At 32.3% G+C, this 21,795-nt stretch overlaps 2 protein-coding genes across 2 annotated transcripts in view; one reads left to right on the forward strand and one right to left on the reverse strand.

Annotated features, from left to right (window-relative positions):
- Positions 1–1,460: 1,460 nt before the first annotated feature.
- On the forward strand, positions 1,461–2,795 carry LOC143054609 (toll-like receptor 6). Its single transcript, XM_076227622.1, has one exon. It carries the CDS (start codon positions 1,503–1,505, stop codon positions 2,793–2,795), a length of 1,293 nt encoding a protein of 430 aa, XP_076083737.1. The 5' UTR covers positions 1,461–1,502.
- A 1,587-nt stretch (positions 2,796–4,382) lies between these two features.
- Positions 4,383–21,795, reverse strand: part of LOC143054610 (tubulin epsilon chain-like) — a 34,946-nt gene continuing 17,533 nt past the window's right edge. Inside the window, exons 7-12 of the mRNA XM_076227623.1 lie at positions 20,130–20,250; positions 16,650–16,846; positions 13,924–14,064; positions 11,069–11,209; positions 5,423–5,597; positions 4,383–4,565 (exon numbers count right to left, since the gene is read on the reverse strand). Of these exons, the coding sequence (XP_076083738.1) occupies positions 4,407–4,565; positions 5,423–5,597; positions 11,069–11,209; positions 13,924–14,064; positions 16,650–16,846; positions 20,130–20,250 (934 nt within the window). The 3' untranslated portion in view covers positions 4,383–4,406. The remainder of the gene's footprint in view (positions 4,566–5,422; positions 5,598–11,068; positions 11,210–13,923; positions 14,065–16,649; positions 16,847–20,129; positions 20,251–21,795) is intronic.

Consider the following 21,795-nt stretch of genomic DNA (forward strand, 5'->3'; position numbering starts at 1 on the left):
CCTGACCTAGGACAGGAACATGCATATAGAATACTGCTCAGTTAAACATGTTTGACATCGGACATGTTAGACATGGCCTCATTTTTTCCCTTCATTTCAGATATTTAGATATGACATATTTTGAATCGTTGTGATAACGTATTTCTTATGGACAAGTCCTTGTTTTTATATCGAATTTTAACATAAAACTATGTGAAAAATTACAATTATATACTAATTTCTTCTTAATCCATTTAATTATGAGATATCGGTAAACTGGTGAACTAACAGCTGACATTTACATTTAAAAAATGTCCATTATTTCCGATTCATTTGTCAGTAGTTAAAAGTCACATAATTTTAAGACTGCAACTCAATGATACTAAAGGGGTTTTAATTGTTAATATATTCTCTTTCAAGATCTCGTTTGGTTTTACGGTCTACAGTTTTATAAAGGGAATTGTTATAAATATGTATATAAGGTGAAGAAATACAAATGATAAAATGAGTCACTCTTTTTATTCTCCTTCTCTCATTGAACTGTAATATCTGCATGGGATTCTATCAAATTGCAAAGCATGACGTTGTCAGATTACTTATACTTGTAAGTGGTTATGTATATTTCGTCTCTCAGTGTAAGTGTGTATCTAAAAGATTGCTATATCTTTCAGATTCAGCTTCAGAATGAGACTAAAAGACCTTGCTATCTGGTTATGGCTTAAATTCTATTTGATACTTGAATACAGGACAGAGACTGCATATTGCGCCAATCATTGTCAGTGTTTAAGTAAACCTATCGTTATTTGTTCCGGTCGAGATTTAAATTATATTCCCACAATGCCGAGCGGTACGACTGTGGTTGTAATGAACGGGACCAATCTAACTCACATCGGGGAAAATGGATTGGTCAATCTTACAGACCATGTTATAAAAAAATTAAAGTTCGAAGATAATATTATTTCGTATATACATCCTAAGGCATTTGACGGATTAGTGTACCTAAGCAGTTTGTTCATTTGGTACGAAAGAAGACTCGATGTCAATATTCTTAAAATTGTCATTGACAACATGCCAAAAACACATCTCAAATTTCTTCATTTGCGCTTTAATCAGTGGACATCGCTCCCTCGAGATATGTTCATGAGTTTCACAAATAACTCTCTCCGAACACTGTGGTTGGAAGGAAATAGATTTTATAATATGAACTGCTCAATCTTTTCTCCTTTGAAAAAACTTAAAAAACTTTACTTACCCGGAAATTCAATATCATACTTTGCTACAACTGGCATACCAAAAACAGTCATGGATTTATATCTAAACAATAATTCGCTCCATCTTATTCCCAATTGGTGTAAAGATCGCCACAGAGAAACAAGTTTTCTACCAGATTTACGAAATTTAGAACTCAATTCCAACAATATCGGCGATATCGGTAAACATTCACTATTTGCCTTCCAAGAGTTGAAGTCCTGAACTTAGATGGCATCCATATTGGAAAAATAAGAGACAACATTTTCGCCTCGATGAAAATGTTGAATACCGTGAAGCTATCTAATATTGGAAATCTAAAAAGAATTGAAAGCTTCGCCTTTAATTCCTCATCTTTAATATCGCTTATAATGGAACAAACTTTTTTTCATTTCGATAGATCCGGTTTCAACCCACAAACAATATTTGCATCAACGCCAAATCTCGAATTTCTCAGTTTATCTCATAATTACTTTCCAAAAGATGAGATGATTGTATACAGCATGTTTTCACCTTTAGTTAGATTAAAGAAGTTGATACTGGCATCAACTAGAATTACAATTCTTCCAAGATATGTATTTTCCAAATTTAAGTCGTTAAGGGTGCTTAGTTTAGATGCAAACAAAATCACAGCCTGGAATAACGGTGCTGACATTTTTCAAAACATGACATCCCTTAAAAGACTTATTTTATCAAATAATCAGATTGACACTGTGAATGAATCTTCATTTCCGCCTAATATGTTAACTTCAGTAGATGGCATAGATTTGAGTAATAATCCGTATACGTGTGATTGTAACCTTTTATGGTTCAGCGATATGTTAAAAAGCACACCATCTAAATTTCTTCAATACCCGTTTGCATATAGATGTCATCAACCTTCTAAATTTGTTGGACGGTTTGTAATGCAATTTGTAGAATCAAAGAAGACATGTCCGCCCTGGAATCCCTTATACACCATGGCAATATGTATATCTTCCTTTGGGATAATAATGGTGACTTTTATTTTTGTGGGAGTAAAATGTCAAACAAACATTAAAAACTATATCTATTTATGGCGAGTACAATCTAGTAGAAAAAAAGGTTACATCCCTTTACCGGAAGCCGACGATTTTGAGTATCACGCATTTGTAGTGTATTGTGACGCAGATCGTTCTTGGGTTCACGAAACTTTTCTTGTAAAAATGGAACGAGAGGAGGGCGTCAAGTTATGCGTCCACCATAGAGATTTTGATGTTGGCGAATCCATTACCGAAAATATTGACAAATATTTAGAGAAATCTTGGAAAGTTGTAATCATCATATCGAATGAATTTGCGAAAAGTGAATGGTGCCAATGGGAAGTTGACGTGGTTCAGGAAAGACGTCGAAGACATGGACGAGATGTTGTCTTGCTTATTACGTTAGAAAGCATTGATTCCAAACATATGACAAGGCGACTACGAACACTTTTAGATAGCGCAAGCCCTATAATGTATCAAAGAGGTTTGGGCGAAGTCCTCTTTTGGAAGGCTGTTACTGAATCACTGAGGAAACCATTAGGGAACCCTCCAACGTCACAACTGTAACAGATTCTGACAAAACAATGCCATGGTCTAAACTCAATTTACACCAATGGAACCGCGTGAGATACATGTAATGCAACTGTATAGTTCTTTCTACTCTGTAGTAACTACACATTTACTATAATGAAGAGCTATATGTCTAAGCTTTTTACATGAGTTTGTTTTAAAATATGTTGATTTGGGCCTGGGAGTCTAATATTTCAATAATTTATCATGTACTTGTTCACATGTTATCTCTTTAATGGTTAGTTTTCTCATCAATATTCAAACCACATCTCCTTATTTTCTTATAACTTAGTACAATAAAAGTTAAATTAATCATAATTTGACTTTCTTCTCAGCCAGTATTTTTTGTTTGGAGTTGGAACACTATTGAGGGCATTAATATGAATATCAGTTGATATCAGCATTTGGTTTGGGCATGTCTTGTGTAATGAATTGATACATCATACCTTTTTTTTTTCTTTTACCCATTATATATGTATGTCTTCGTTGCTACGAATGTTATTGCATCTGCAGAAATAACCCAGATCTCTCAGACATTAATGCTTAAGGGCCCTTTTCATTTTCATTTTTTTATTTCCAAATTAACAACGCATTCTTTAATTACAAGCAAACCCTCACAGAATCTGATAATAATGAGAATGGAAACAGGGAGTGTGTCAAAGAGACAAAATTCAGTGGTTATGGTTTGTTGCTGTGTTTACATATATTTTTTTGTTGTTGATTTTTTGGTACATTAATCTGGCTATTGTCTCATTTGAATTGTTTTACATTTGTCATTGTTAGGTCTTTTATAGCTGACTCTACTGCATTGGCTTTGCTTATTGTTGAATGTTGTACGGTGACCTATAGTTGTTAATTTCTGTGTGATTTTGGTCTCTTGTGATTGTAACAAGTAGGCAATCATACAACATAACAAAGAACAAAACACAGCCACAAATGGGTCTTAAAGGCAGGGAGAAAATACTGCAACTGGAGGAGGGCATCAGTAGCCCTTCTTACAAAAATGTATACTAGTTCAGCAAGATGGATGTCACATGCATTCCAGGAAATGTATTGATGAGTTAACTAAATCAACCTAAACCATGAATAATTACTGTAAAAACTCATAAATCATTGAAATGTTTTTTATAGAAAAAATTTAGATAGAATAAAAGTTACAAAAATGAAAAAAATTGCATTCTTTAAAAATCTTAAACCCATATTTGTATGCATAATTTCCTCACATTATTATCAATTGGTCAACCATTGCAATAATAAATGCATGTAAAAGTTTATTATTCCTGTTTCAATTAAAATTTTGAAAAATAAAACTGCCACAAAACATTTTCATGTCTACAGTAATCGATCAATGTCATATTGAAATTAATTCTATTTTGGACTGTGAGTGAAGAATTTAACCAAAAGCCTGTAGATTCTAAAACACGAAATCTTTTTGACGATTTATTTTCAAAATTCATTGTGTCAGGTTTATAGAAGTAATCTGCATGTGTTATTTTTATTTTTAAAGAAATCGAAACTCCTATGAAACCTATGGTCAAAGGCCATGTCAACTTTATCTTTAACAATGATTCACATAACACAATATGAAATTAACAATTTAATTCTCTGTCACATCAGTATCTGAAGCCTTGGTTCTGGTGGTGGTGGGTTATGCATTTGTTTTTCCAGTGCCTGATATTCATCTATCAGAGTATTAAGAGATTCATAGCTCTGGTTAAAGTCTGATACCTCCATTCCTTCTATATGTGTATAATGATGGACATGAGCCTGGAAAAAAATAAAATAAAATACATAAAGAAGCTTTATTCATGTATTTAGTTTTGATGTTATATTTGTTATTCTCATCAGATTTTGTCTAATGCTTAGTTCGTTTCTGTGTGTGTTATATTTTAATGTTTGTTTCTGTTGTGTCGTTGTTCTCCTTTTATATTTGATGTGTTTCCCTCGGTTTTAGTTTGTAACCCAGATGTGGTTTTTTCTATCGATTTATGAGTTTCGAAACAGCGGTATATTACTGTTGCCTTTTTTTAAGTATATTTTGATAAAAAAAAAACAACGCTTAAATATCAAATATAATGATGTTATATGCTTGACAATGGCTCAACTATTCAACAAAGGTCAAATGATGAAAGTAAATATAAGTGACTGTACAGTCTACAGCTATGATCAAAAGCCATACAAAAACCCACTGTGAATCTTAGAAAAGTAGTTTATAAAAAGTTTATGACAAGAAAATATATTTACCAAAAAGAATACATGGCTATCAGACAATGATATGAACTTCAGCATCAGTTTAATGCTATTTTTACATATCACAAATAATGCAAACATTGGTATTAACCAATCCTATACAATTATTTTTTACTTTTTTAACAGAATTTTGAAAACTGTGCTTTTAAGTTGTGCTTACTCCTGTATACATGGGTTGTATTTGGGTTTTTTTTGGTTGTTTGTGTATTATTGTAATATAACAGTATTATACATGAATATTAGCAGGCATCGATAAGAAGTTTAATTGTTATAAATTGAACCAATAGTTTTTTTTCCCCAATAATAAAAACCTCAAAATAATTTCTAAATTTACGGCATCTAACTTCCACACAATACATTAACAACATGCTTACTTTACGTTTATATAATTTAACAAATCGATCCCTGAGGTCAGTAAAGGAATGTTGAATACATGTATTATTAGCTAATGTCAGTAAAGAATATGATTGACCAACAGGGGGCACTGCACACAGTCCTGTCTTCCAACCTTCTTGGTTCCAGTGGATAAACTTTAAGTTTGGTTTAAGTCTGAAAATACATAAATTGTGTCAATTAATATTGTTTCAAATATCATATACCTCAAATCTGTGTGACATGTACCTATTTCCTTCTTAGAAATCAAATGTATAATGTGCACACTGTTTTAATTTTGTATTGCTACCTTTCATTGTAAATTGTGTTTATATTATAAATAAATGACAATACATCATAAGCCTCTGGCTGGATGGTATATACATCTTAAAAATTGTAAAATATTGTATTCTAACCTGACATACTTCAAACGCTTTGAGTACCAGGGGCGTAGCTACCCGGAGGCACGACAGCATGTGCATCCACATCGTTTTCACAAAAAAAAAAACAGAAGAGGGAGAGGTGAGTTGGTCAATCGGAATTGGACAGAGCGATGCATGAATTATCTAAGACTATTATGATTATGATATTTGTATAACGTTCAGAGACTGTCAGTGTCTTTTCCGTCTATCCCGGATATTAGTTTGACAAACTAGTTACAAGTGTTGATGAAGCTGTTCGAGTCATGCAGAAAAAGATTGTAGCTCCGCAGTTGCGTGCACATTGATTCGGCTTGCAAAAAAAAATGACAAAATAAAAATTTATAAATTGAATGTTAAAGGAAACACCTATGTTGTCACTTTTTTAATTGATGAAATATCATTAAATAATAAACGATTTGGTTTCAAAATAAAATAAAATTTGGAGATTATGACAAAATCGAAAGGGGAAGGTAACTTGTATCTTTTACAAGATTTGAATTTGTAATACTCAGTCTTAAGATATGTAGTTTTGGAGCACATTTTACAATGTACAGTTCATCAGTTTGGAATGAGTTGTACCAATGGGCATTAGAATTATCAGATCCCTTCGATATCGTTGAAAATATGCCGCGGCGATGTGGTTAACAGACTACCGGAGCCAATCACCCTGCAACCACGCCAAAACAGTATTGGAAAGTCTCATTATTTTTTGCGTTCATAGACCATATGATAAAGGAACTGAAGAGTGGAGTCGCGTCAAGTTATCAGAAAATAGCTTCTTTGCACTGTATCTGCTTCATCGTGTTGTAGGAAATATTACAAACGAACAAATCTCAATATTGTCTGAAACATACGAAACTGACCTGGCATGTAATTTTGACGAATTCAATTGGGAGGTCACTCCATGCCGAACACGTACCCTGGTTTATAACATCTCTCGTGTGCTGCCATGCCATGATGGCCCTGAGATCTATCAGTCACGGTACTATGTATGAGGGGGGATATGGGGAGTCCTGATCCCGAAATCTCGGGCTTAAAAACATGAAATCCCGAGATCCTAGGCTTAAAAACACTAAATCCTGAGGTCCCGAAATTCGAAAAAAAGAATTCCCGGATCCCGAAAAGGGTCAATCCCGAAATCCCAAGCTGAAAACTCCCGATCCCGGAGTCCCAATAAAGGTCCTATTCCCCCTCACGTATGTAACTGAAAACAAATGTACAATCAACAATGAACAAACAACAGTTACATAACATTACTGAATATTCATCAGGATATCAGTGTGAATGTTGACAAAGTAAAAGAAGTTTGTTTCTGCCCAGACCCGAAGATGTGTTGTTTATGTATTACTATTTTCAGAAGATTTATTAATAGTTTTGCATTCATAAATTTTTATCTACATATAGCTCCTCTTTTAAACGTCCTATGACCGAAAACCGGAAAAAAACCATTTTTCTGCATAATAGGGTCCCAAAATATTTTTGGGCTGTTCCAATCATACTCCCACATAATATGATTGTTTATGAATGAGCTACCTGCTTAGATTCAAAGACTTGCCTTATTTGTCCTATTAGAATTGGAATAATTCATGGGGGCTTGAATATATCGTAATAATACCACGGGTTGTCCCTTTATATTTTACCCCTCTCTATTGCTCAGGGAAAAATATTTGTCATAAAGGGCCAACCCATGGTAAAATCATGATATATTCAAGCCCCCATGAATTGTTTCTTAATTTCACGTCCATATACCAAGCTGTACTTTAATATAAAAGTATCTATCTATATTATATAGAAGACATGATACATGAATCAAGTTGATTTTTTCAAGACTGTTTTGGTAATGAATTTTCCATTTCTCTTTGTTTTTGTCAGTGCAGAATGTTTTGTTATAACAAATAAAAAGCAATTCTCAACAATATTACATTAAAGGGAAAATTCACGATTTTTTACTTATGGTTTAAATATGTTCATTATGACATAATATATATATTCACAAAGTTTTATCGCTATATGTGCAGTAATAAAGGAGAAATTCAATAATTAATGAAAAAATATCAACTTCTTCCTGTAGGTCGTGACGTTTTCTCCTGATTTTTGCATGCCGGGATTTAAAATACAATCATTAAAAGTCTTGGTTTTTAATCATATTTTAACGTAATCGTAAGCGCGCCGATGACTTATGCTTTATCTAATAACCATCCGATAATAAGAAGATAAAACGCACAGACGTTCAATTGTACTCATTCGTGAGATAAATTATCTATGTTAAACGTATATATTCGAATTATTTTTGTAGACAACACAAAAAGTTATAAATTTATTTTTAATAAATGCATTTTCGGACTGATTAGGTGAACAAATTAAAGTACAATAATCTGTAAAGACAATATGTTGGTGTACTATTATTGACCTTTTACTATCTCTGCTATGGCTAGGTTTATACAATGTGTGTATTCACGGTTCTGTGGCAATACTCGTAGATGGCTTGTTGAAAGGTAAATTGTTATTTGCACTTCGGTATTTAACCACGCCTCTGAGCACACCTTGCCAGGTGTGACTGTCTATTCGGATGAGTGGTAGCATTTAATACACACATTAAAAATACATATTCAAGTTGGTGACAAATAAAAATTGGTCGCCGTGGAATTATTTAATTATATTTGGTGCTATTATTTATTTGAATTCAAATAAGTTAATTTACTAAGAAATACACAATTTTCGGTTAAAGACGGGAAACTTAATTCATATGTCAGAATGAAATGATATACAAGTCTTGTCCTTGATTTATGTCTCATAAAAAAGGGGGACTTAGAAATTAGAAATAGCTTTACTAAATCATTTTTATTTGTCTTTATTAGGCGAAAAAATGTACGAGAACACTTACATTTAGACTTTTGAAAGCCATGTATTAATTAATATATGAAACTATCTGAAGATAACTCTACCGAAGCGGAATATAATATGTACGAATAAAGAAAAAAATATTTTTGTAATGGAATCGAAAAATTACGAATAGATATTCTTTTCAAGTGTGATAAACGTCAACCAAATTTATTCATAATCGGGAACGTCCTTATTAAAATCTGAGACAACTATAATAATCGTCGCCTCCCAACGTATATATATACTTAAATAACTATTTGATCAACGATGTTTAAAATTAAAAGACAACGAATTTAATGTTATCTTTCCCTATTTTTGAATGTTATTATAAGTCTGTTCAACTTGCAAGAATACTCCTAAAGCGGACAAATATCCGACAAGCAGTTTATTCTTTAAATTGCTGTCATTGAATATCAAGAAAGAAAATAAATCCCGAAATTGATACTCAATAGTTTTCCTAGAAAATATTCACATTCCTTGGGGATTATTAGTGTACGTCCAGTTGCATATATTTTACATGAATGTTGGAACAATTGTGATGATGACGAATTTCGTCCTTTATTCGAGAACAATTTAATTGATATATAAATCTTTGAGTTTACTATGTTCTTAACTTCGATGAACCAAAGCAAGTTATAAATTGACCTGTATTTAAATCAAATTGTTTCTTTTTTTTTCTTCTTCTTCTTTTGGTATACAATAGTCTATCGAATTCGTTGATTACATACTGTTGACATACGTGGACTAGTCTATTTACAAAACTTTTACCACAATTTACACAAAATGTATGTTTCTTTCTTATGTTCAATGTATACATGTATACATATTTTAAATAGCGCTACTGACTATAGTTCCGTAACTTTCTACCAGGCGTATGTATACACGAATCGTCGACAAGTGCGCACATTTTTTTAGATCAATAATTCTGGTATGTTCCAATCTGTCCTAAACTATTGACAACGAGTATATATTACATTTTCCCAAATTAACTCTTGGAAAAATATGTAAATAGATTTGTATTTCTTCAATTATTTTTTTTTGTATTATTTTTTTTTTATAAATAATATTCTTTACACCAGAAATGTTATTTATAAACAAGCGTATGAGTTCAGTAATGACTAGTATATTATATCACTTTCGGACATGCAAGAAAAAAATGTATATTATACATGCACCTGATAGTTCAAAATGGAAAGTTATAAGTAACGGTCGTGTACACTGATCAATACCTACAGAAGTGAAACGATGCATGAACTTGCAAGCCCGCCGGACAGGAAATCGATTGAATACCTGGACGTGTCAACTTACACTCCTTCCAATACCTTTGGGAGTAATACCTTTAGCCATGCTGGTGATCAGATGAGGGAAGATCCGAATTTATTTAAATAAAGTTTATTACTTGAAAGAATTATGAACGAATTAGATTTTCGAAAACAATTTCCACGGAACACTTATTTATCATTTTATGATTTGAACTTTGACTTTTTAACTAATTACAATATTATCAGTTTAAAAATAACAGACTATATGGTTATTTAAAAATATAAGACCATTTTCCGTATCAAGTTAGTCAGTCAGATAAAACAACCGTACGATTGACCAGATATCGACACGCAATTACGACTACATCGTTTCTGTAGTTTTGTTCCTTTGTGGTTTATTGACATATCGTGATTTTTCATCGGAGAAGGTGACAAGATGGCGGAGAGTAGAGAACTGATACTCTAAATTTAAAATCGATGGTGATCTCTTATTTAGCGGAATAAAACTTTAATATCTATAAATTTGAGCATTTTTATACAGAATGGACATAATATCAATTTTTGATTTTTTTGCGAAGTTTCCCTTTAAGACATCAACAAATCAACATAAGAAGTTTTTTGGTAAAATCTTATCATAATTGATGTAATGGATGGAGGCCTAATTATAAAAAGAAGATGTGGTATGATTGCCAATGAGACAACTATCCACAAGAGACCAAAATGACACAGACATTAACAACTATAGGTCACCGTACGGCCTTCAACAATGAGCAAAGCCCATACCGCATAGTCAGCTATAAAAGGCCCCGATATGACAATGTAAAACAATTCAAACGAGAACACTAACGGCCTTATTTGCATTAAAAAATAAACGAAAAACAAATATGTAACACATCAACAAACAACAACCACTGAATTACAGGGTCCTGACTTAGGACTAAAGTCAAGTGGCACATTAATATGCATATTCAGGATGAGAACATGTTAATGAATTAAGAATATTAGCCCTGACTTGTACTAGACTGATACGCTGAGCCTGATTTGTAAAGTATCATAACTAATTGCCATCCTATTATGGTACCTTTCAATATTTCTCCTAACATCTGAGATTTCTACATTTCCCCGTACCATCAAGGCACATGCTAAATAAAGGCTATGTTTAGGATCTGCCCGCAGTAATTGATGATCTCTTGAGAATGCATCTGAAAACATTTGATCTAATCTACAAAATAAAAAATACATTTTTGTATCTGAAAACTTAAAATTAATATTTGAAATAAATTTCAAACCACTTTTTTTTGGTATATCCCTAGTTTATCTAATTTTTTTGGAATTATTTAAAAAATGTGTTATATATATAGAGTTTATTGCAGCTAAATGTAGGTATTTCTATATCAATTAATGCTTTATTCTTTCATTTGATATATATTCCTAATCAATTGAATGAGAAAGCTTAGCCCTGGTTGAACAGACTGTATTAGGAATGTGCTAGATATATATAAAAATAAAAATAAATTTACTGCGGTGAATAGAAACTAGGCCTAAATTAAAATATTGTTTGTTTGCCCTTTTCCGACCCTATGTTTTGAAACAGGGTAGGTAGGTAGGTGAAATATTTTATTTTTTTCCCCAAAAAAATAATTTGGCTCGGTATATTATTTGTCATGGGTAGGCAGGTAGGTATAATATTTTATTTTATAGATACAAACTCTGCATAATGTCATTTGTGTCCGTTTTGTTTTTGCAAATAAGTTTTCTGGGACCATTAGTTTTAAAAAAAAAATATCACGTAGAATGTGAAGCTAATTCATATGCACTACTATTTTGTTTTCAAATATCAAAATATAGAGCTGTGCCGCATATCTTCAACGTTTATATGCCTGGAACTTTGAAGAGTTTGAACTTGCACTTATATTCTGTACTACGTACCTTGTATGCTTACCTTAAGATTTTCTGTAAAAGATAACTTTGTACTGATAAGATATGTCCGGGCAGACATACATTACTAGTAGAAAAGTCCCTAGAGTGTTAAAAACATCGTGTGTGCCTTTGTTTCCAATAAAAATGCTACAAGACTTAAAACTCTGACAATTGTCACGTATTTTACATCGCATTTATAAATGATCTGTATGGACAACTTGGCGATTTTACTGCCAGATATTCTCCACTTTACATGGTTTTGTCGCTTTTGATGCATATCAGATATAAATAATACACCTTATCGCTATTTGTCCGCCATTACCAGGTTCCCGTAAAATTTTGACATCATAAAACAAAATATCTGATGCTACAATGGAAAAGTGATTGATGTATGCGTCAAAAGGTCAAGCGGCCGAGTAGGCTAATAGCGATAAGGTGTATATAGCAGCATCGTTAACATAATCATCCTGATCTGCGGATCACAAAAGGCCATCCCTACATAGAATACAACGTCCGTTTACAAATTAGTTTGTACACCTGTGGATAATTTTGTATCAAACGAACTTTTTTGTAAATAAACCCTGCTCTTTAAGTATAAAGGTACAGAGTAGCGTACGTCATATCATGATTTCAGGAAGCGTTCACATGCTGAACATCGATTTCAAACAAATGTTTTGAAACTTCAAATGCAAGTGTTCATGTCAAACGCTCAGGTGATTCCAAACGGACTTGACCTTATACGTTAAATTTAAAACCCGAGAATTCCGGATAAAATAGTTTTGAGCGGGAAATATAAATATAAGATTTTTGGTAGGAACGAAAAAATTAAATAAAATAAAATCTTGCTGGTAAATACAAATAAAAGATTTTCAGGCGCAACGAATTTATAGGGTCGGTCGGTAAAGGGCAAACAATCAATATTTTAATTTAAGCCCTACCTTAAGGAGGTAGACCTAGGTTAAGGGAAGTAACTCTTAAAATCATCAGTACGTTTGTGTCAACCATTTTCAAAAATATATTCTAAGCTTCTAGGTTACATAGATTATTTTCAATCTGTTTCAGGTAAATGCTTAAAATACATTGATGAACTTGTCTTTAACAAACGCTTGACTGATTTAAAGAGTTATCTCCCTGAACCAAGGTCTACCACCTTAAGCAAGTGCACTTCTACATGTACATGTATAAGACTTTGATTACTTTTGGAACATTCAAATACAAACTGACAGATGAGTTTTGGTCTGTCTAATGCAAGTCTGGAAAGAACTCAAATTTCTAACAGTTAAATACTTTGCATAGAGATCTTTATCAACCAGAAATAGGATTAGATATATGAAGGGCATACGATACAGTTACAGGGGAGGTAATGAAGTTGCTAACGTAAAATGCTATTTTCGCGACATCAAATTATGACATATCGGGAAAAGATGCATTTTTCGACTGATTTTTATCATTCAAACTGATTTAATTTGAAAACGAGTCCATGGACCCTTATTTTTAAAACAAAATTTTGGTTCATTTTGCAGGGAGATTATGTGGACCAAATTTTATAAAACTGTAAATAGTGCAATTTTTTTAATTTTGATATATATACAGCAAAAAATGACGTTTTTTTCTCAATTCATGACTATTTGATAAATATGAGTTATTTCTGAATAAAAAATGCATAATTTTTTATGATACTTATAAAATACAGAAATTACTAAATTATTTAACAAAAAACAATTTGTGCTTATCTTTTAAAACAAAAAAGTTATGTCTCTCTTTCGAGAGGAAAAATACGGCCACAAATCCGAATTTTGAGCAAATATACGAAATTTCGACCTCAGTTAACTCAAAAAGTAGCACATGAAGGTATATTTTCTATTACATATTTGATTTAACCAGGCAAAAAATAGCCTATATGAAAATTTTCATCAAACTGTAAATACAGGATCAAAACTGTATCATATGCCCTTAAACTTCATGTATATAAGGTTGATTTCTATCTAACTTATCTCCACAACATACATTACTTACTTTCTGGGTGGCAAGTGGACATCTGCAGATGTGTAAAGGGGACTCTGACTTGCCACTAAATAATGTAACTTTGGGAATGGCACTAAATTCATGGTGATTTCATTCAAATCTACATTCAATGATCCTTCAAATCTTGCAGAACTAAAAAAAAAAGAACTGTATCAAGAAATATAACAAATATATTTATATATATAAAATATATAAAATTTATTTTTATGATCTTTAGAAAAATGACAAAAAGCTAGGCTCCACAAGCTTTTCTCCTGTTTCATAGCGAGTACAAATAAATTTCACATATTTTCCGACAATGTACATATATTGTGTTTATCCTGAAACTACTCCAATAAATTTCTCAAAGAAATCGACATGGTTGAAATGCGGACCGCTAAGAGGACCCCAAATGAACTGGTTAGGAAACATAAATATTCATATAACCGCTTGCTTAACATGGCAGTGGAGTAAAAGGATACTTTATTTGTACATGTGCAAATAAAGCAAAAATAGTTTGCTAATTGCAGGATAAAGATATTTTACACATGCAGTTTAATGGTTCAAACTATTTATTGTTTTTTAATAATCTTTAAAACTATAGATTCCCCTACACAACAAAAGTATACTACATACATGTATGTGGGTTATCAGATCAAATATATTCGTTCATAGTGTGTTAATTTATGTTTTTTGATTGAGTTAAACCTTCTAATTGATATTTTATCGTGTGGTTTTCTATGTTGTGATGTTAAGCTATTGTTTCAGAAAAAGGGAGAAAGTTTGGTACCATTAAAACGTTTAATCCCGCTGCAAATGTTTCCACCTGTCTTAAGTCAGGAATATGATGTACAGTAATTGTCGTTTGTTTATATAATTTATACATGTTTTTCGTTTCTCGTTTTTTATATAGATTAGACCGTTGGTTTTCCCATTTGAATGGTTTTACACTAGTTATTTTTGGGCCCTTTATAGCTTTTTGTTCAGTGTGAGCCAAGGCTCTGTGTTGAAGGCCGTACATTGACCTATAATGGTTTACTTTCATAAATTGTTATTTGGATGGAGAGTTGTCTCATTGGCACTCACACCATATCTTCCCTATATCTATGTTCTGAATATGATGTAATACGCCAACATATACTTTTACATATCCATTTCATTTAAAAATAAAACAAATTTAAAAATTTCTATTGACAAGGAGAACAGATTATTTCTTTTAACAGAACAGAGACTTTTCTATAAATCAAGAGTTATTTCCCTTGTACCATCACAAAGACATATTTTACATTAAAATATTTGTTAAATATTGCTAAATTTTCATGCATTATTATATTATTATCATAAAACAACCATTTAAGGAAACTTCCAATCAGCATGATTAAAGAGAAACATGTGAATTGCAAGGATTTTGCTCCATACCACAGTATAAATGTACACCAATAAATTTTATGAAGTTTATTCTATAATAATAACATTGCATGTATATGTTTCATTATGATATGTTATTTTGATTGGCTAACAGCAATCATGCGTCCTTCTGAAATCAACATTCAGTACATAATGAAATGTAACATTCATGATGACTCTAGGTCCAACAAAAAAGTGCACAGGTAAATTAAAGAAAAACTTGATAGAAATTGTGTTTTCATGATCCTAGCTAAAAAATGTAATTATAAGTATTGAATGCTACTTTTGTAATTTCATAGGGTTGTAAAAGTGTTGACCATGCACATTTTTTATAATGCAGAGTTTCATCTTCAAAATGTACCTCGCTCAAGTATTTAAACCCCAATAATTGACAAAAAAAAACATTCAATTTTTTTTTATCAAAGTTACATTCACAAGTAGTGATTTGACACCTGTTTTACAATAAAATTGAGAATGGAAATGGGGAATGTGTCAAAGAGACAACAACCCGACCAAATAAAAAACAACAGCAGAAGGTCACCTACAGGTCTTCAATGTAGCGAGAAATTCCCGCACCCGGAGGCGTCCTTCAGCTGGCCCCTAAAAAAATATATACTAGTTCAGTGATAATGAACGCCATACTGATTTCCAAATTGTACACAAGAAACTAAAATTAAAATAATACAAGACTAACAAAGGCCAGAGGCTCCTGACTTGGGACAGGCGCAAAAATGCGGCGGGGTTAAACATGTTTGTGCGCATGTTTTTTCTCCTATATCAATACATCAACAAGTAATCAACTTTTAAAAATAAATCATCACCAGTGGCTAGAAAAGGCTTATGGAAAACTAACATATCTTTTTATTGAGAATGATAAGTACACATTCTACTGGAATAAACAAGTTATATAAATATGTTATTCCTTAATTTTGTGAAAAAAATATGAAGCAAACAAAAATCCTACTGTATGTTTTGTCCTGTTGTCATCTAGAGACCATGTTATACTTTAAAATACCTTGAAACTCTAATGGTAAAGATGCGTTTAACTTCAATCTTGATTGACTAACTAATTTTCCCTGCCAAGGTTAGGTTGTTCTTAACCAGAACTATGTCTTCCTCCATAAATAAATAAAATCTAGCCACCATTTAAAGTCTAAGATTGGAATAGGCTTTCAGTGTGAGCCAAGGCTCCGTGTTGAAGACTGTAATTTGACCTATTATGGTTCACTTTTACAAATTGTGTCTTCGATGAGAGATTTGTCACATTAGCACTCATAATACATCTTCTTATATCTATTTAAACACTTACAAACAATCAATCAAACCAATACCTTGTCATATTCAAGAGAAGATTTGCAACTATATTATTCATGCTATCAAATGGTTTTTCCTCTGATGTCTTGGTCAGTCCACCATCTCCTGTATGTATAGCACTTCCTGCCTTCACATCTGTAGGGAAGAATGTCTTTTTACCGGTTCTAGCCGAGGGTATGGCCTGACCTATTTTGTTAACAATATCCATTAATGCCTGAAAAAAAGAGACAAAACATAAAATTAACTCAACTGAAATATAGTCTAGATTCATGAATTATTGGTTTTCTAAACATACAACTAATCAGAAACTAATTTAAACAATAGAATTCTGTGAAAGTATTCTAATTAAATGTTGCTGGTTTGTGAAAACACAGCGGATTCATGGCCATAATATTTTTTTGTAGACTAAATAGAAAACAAGTTTTTTTTGGGTACAAAATTAATTTAAGTAGTTAGAAGAAACCAAGAAATCAACTAAAATTGTTTTCCCATTAACAATACAACTTTTACAGTATAAGGAACTGGTGCAATTAGTAATTTATTGATTGGCAAAAAGCTAAGACTATCTGATAGTTGTAAATTAACAACCAAAGTAATACATGTTAACCATTCCTATACATCACCTCAGTAAATGTGTGATTAATAAGAAATTTTAAATGCTTTCATAGCTTACTACATAGGTGGGTGTAGAGTTGGGCATGGTGACCAAGCCCCCTCTTATAGAACTACATGCATGGTGTATTCAGACTTTTAACCTGTTCTAAGATAAACATAACCCCACAAAAGACAATTGGTCAGTGCTTAAGTAAACCAGAAATATATATATATATATATATATATATATGTAGGACTCGGAACCGCGATGGTACTCCGAACCGCGATGGTCACGCTGAAGTGCGATGGTGTACGCTGATGTGCGATGGTTAACACGCTGAAGTGCGATGGTAACATTGTGACGTTAACTTGTTGATATTTACGCTGAAGTGTGATGGTGGTTACGCTGTAGTGCGATGGCCAACTTAAGACTTTTGAGTAAAAGCAAAATGCACATGGGCATGTTGTAATAAAATAACACCATTAATATTTGGCTGCTAGCTTCTTATTTTGAAGATGTTTAAATTTCTGTTTAGATCAAACCAAAGACTTTAATTTTTGTTTTAATCTAATTTTCCAAGTCTCCAATTATTCTTTTAGCACGCACGAGTATGGAATAAGGTGTTCAAAGGAGAAATAAAAAAAAAGATTTAGCGTGTAGGTTTTTATAATAGTACTAAGAAGTGTCCATCTCATTTATTTAAATATTATGATAAAACTCAGTAATTGCTCACATTCTTCTTCAATTTATATATACATGTTGTACCTTAAATGTCGGAACAGTATCCACGAAGTAAAAATACCGACAAGTAAATTTATGCTTTACTAATAGCGAAACTTGTCAATTTTTTCACGAAAAACAAAGATGAGGATGATAAATTGGGAAGTACACATAGGGTTTAGTCAGGTTAATTTGTGTCTTACATGTTTTAGACTGAAACCATAAAAAAACCAAGAGCGACGGTGTTCTTTCAAAACAAAACAAAAATATCTCGGGAATAAGACAACATTATATGAACTTGATATAGCAAAATCATTAAAACATTGCTAATACTATCATATCTTTTTTAATTTTTAAATTGCCCACATAAAATCATTTGACGCTTACCGTAAGATAAATTAAGATTATTATTATATTAGTATACTGTATTTATCGTACAAAAAGTCTGCGGCATAATTCAGAATACTGGTTAGCCCATTTGGTGACCAAGTTCATCTTTCAGCCTCTTTGCTGCCTAAAATGTTTCAACATATTTTTTTAACCTCAACATGTAATGCTTGAAACTGTTCGGGGCTTGAATTGTTTGTTTGTTTCTTATTTCCTTAGTTTTCTTTGTTATCATGAAACCTTCATCTACAAAACCCTATTCTCCTGCCTGCGAATCCATGTTGTATTTTGAAAACGTCATATTATTCAAACGTCATACACAAAACCATCGCACTTCAGCGAAAGGACCATCGGACTTCAGCGTGACCATCGCACTTCAGCGTCCCCATCGCACCTCCGAGTCCTACATATATAAGTGCCTATAAATAGCAGCACATGACATACAAATCTATGGGAGTGTGGATTAATCAGTACAGAGATTAATTCAATTACATAAATAAAATTATAGATTGCCTAACAATGTAATTTTAACACACTATTTAGTATGTAAATATAAGAATGTTTAAAATATTTACAAAATGATGAAAATAAACGCAATATTTCACTAGACCAACTAGCTTTATCAAGCGTGCATCTATCCAGGTGAAATAGGATGTAGATGATAAGAAACTTTTGCAGCTCAACGTCTGTGTTGCACTGAACTGCCTTCAAAATAAGAAAATTTTGCAGCTCAATGTATATGACCTCTTGCATTTAGCTGCTTTGAAAATAAGAAAATTTTGCAGCTCAATGTACATGTTGCACTTGGATTTAGCTACCTTAAAAATACATTATTGGTAGTTGAAGTTAGCAACGTCCATTGGCCAATATTACGGGATAAAAAGGAAGTGCTTTGTTTTAAATTATTCTTTATCTTTCCTGTATCTTTTTTCGTCTTTTTCGTTAAGACCATCAGGTTCTAAAGTGTGGAGTTGGTGGATCCAAAAGTTTTCTCTTCTCCTTCTCACCGTGGTGTCCCATTCGGTGTTGACTTCTATAATTTGGAAAGTGACATTATCAAAAGGATGTTTCGTTGAACGAAGATGTCTTGTGAGAGGACAGTTTTTGTTGGTTTTGTACGATGAACGATGGTTATTGAAACAATGGACAAATTTAATATTCGGCTCAATAACCATCGTTCATCGTACAAAACCAACAAAAACTGTCCTCTCACAAGACATCTTCGTTCAACGAAACATCCTTTTGATAATGTCACTTTCCAAATTATAGAAGTCAACACCGAATGGGACACCACGGCGAGAAGGAGAAGAGAAAACTTTTGGATCCACCAACTCCACACTTTAGAACCTGATGGTCTTAACGAAAAAGACGAAAAAAGATACAGGAAAGATAAAGAATAATTTAAAACAAAGCATCGTCCTTTTTATCCCGTAAAATTGGCCAATGGACGTTGCTAACTTCAACTACCAATTATGTATTTTTAAGGTAGCTAAATCCAAGTGCAACATGTACATTGAGCTGCAAAATTTTCTTATTTTCAAAGCAGCTAAATGCAAGAGGTCATATACATTGAGCTGCAAAATTTTCTTATTTTGAAGGCAGTTCAGTGCAACACAGACGTTGAGCTGCAAAAGTTTCTTATCATCTACATCCTATTTCACATATTTACATACTAAATAGTGTGTTAAAATTACATTGTTAGGCAATCTATATATATATATATATATATACTTAAAGCTGAAATAACAAATTATGACTTAACTGTCACCTGATATCAAGGAATTAATTTGCCAACCTGATTTTCAACAGGCAAGACACAATCAGCTTTCTCTGTTAACTGATGCATGGCTAAAACACTGTTGTAAGGGGAGGTAACAACATCATCTTCTGCTGAGGGATAAACTGCTGTTACAAATCTGCCAACAGATAGTTTTTACTTCATTATAAATATATGCTCAAAAGTATTCACATAAAAAAAAAAAAAAATTCATAGGTTAAAAATAAACAAAATGTTGAATCCAAATATTAATTAGAAGGGTAATTTGCATTTTAATACTATGTTCTTAGCCTGTAAGCTCTATCTAAGGAAAGTTCTTTTACAAGTTTTTCTTGTTTTAAAATTCCAATATTTCTATATAAATACAACTGTAATTTGTTGATTTTGGAAAAATGACATATTGTTTAAAACAAGAATGTGTCCATAATAAATGGAGGACCCACTGGCAATGTCATTTTCTATGTTCAGTAACACTGTGTATCATTGTACAGCGGATATAGATACTAATCAAGCGGGTGTGAGCGATTTTGATCTTACACTGTAACGAAAAATCTTTGTTTTGTTCACATAATATCAATGTGTACTTCAATCTAAACCTAACTGCTGTTTTAGGAAATGATTTGGTCGTAGGTTAATGATTAGAGATGTCTCATTATTTTCCCAAAACAAGAGGGATTACTAAAAGCATGTGCAAATACTTGTAAAAGAAGTTGGCCCTCGTCTCATCCAACATAATTCTATATTCATTGCAACTCTTTTTCTGATAGAAGGTCAACGTGTGTGTGTAATAAGTATAGCTGTTTCAATAATTGGCATTGAAATCTTTCATACATATGTTATTTTTCAATATTTTATCCCTAAAGAAGCGTTGTGTACGGTGTTTAGCTGACCACATAAATCCTTATGTACGGTGTATAGTTAAGTTGATGTACACCGTACACAAAAACTTTATTTTCATACTCGTTTATTATCAAAACAGTTTCAAGGAATGAGTAATCACAAGTAGGTTTATGATGGGTAACCATTACTGTTGCCCTGTATTAGGTTTCTTTCAGATAAAACATGCAAATGTCTCAACTACTGTATCGAAATTGAAAGTGTCTGTTGACTTTCACAACTATTTGCGCATGAACAAGTTAATTGTTCTTATTTGAATATCAAAATTGTTTTATGAATAGGAAAAAATCGATGCAAGAATTATTTGGGAGCAGGAATTTCAAATGTTGAGAAATGTACATTGAATATTGATAAAGCAAAACAAAGATGTTCTTTACCTTGTAAGGTCAAAATCGATCATGCCCGCTTGGTTAGTACCTATATCCGGTGTACTGATAATACACGGTGAGTAAGTGAACCTTGAAATTGGGGTTAAAACTCTAATTTGGCATTAAAATTAGAAAGATCATATCATAGAGAACATGTGTACTAAGTTTCAAGTTGATGGGACTTTAACTTCATCAAAAACTACCATAAATGGTGCATAAAAAATCCAAAAGACATTTAATGAGTCTTTAATGAGTATTTGGAAAAAACATTGGTTGAATAAGTCACTGATCAGAAACAACTTCAGCCAACCGAGACAGATAAATAAATAAAACAGCAATCCACACAAACAAAAAACAAATATATAAAATTCTTAGTTCATCTTATAGTCCTTAGATATAGGAAGATGTTGTATAAGTAC

This window comes from Mytilus galloprovincialis, chromosome 12 (assembly GCF_965363235.1).
Source record: "Mytilus galloprovincialis chromosome 12, xbMytGall1.hap1.1, whole genome shotgun sequence".
In the NCBI taxonomy this organism is placed as follows: Eukaryota; Metazoa; Mollusca; class Bivalvia; order Mytilida; family Mytilidae; genus Mytilus; species Mytilus galloprovincialis.

Excerpts from the sequence above, each read along its gene's own strand:
- LOC143054609 (XM_076227622.1), top strand. The coding sequence starts at position 1,503 with ATGAAAATGTTGAATACCGTGAAGCTATCTAATATTGGAAATCTAAAA.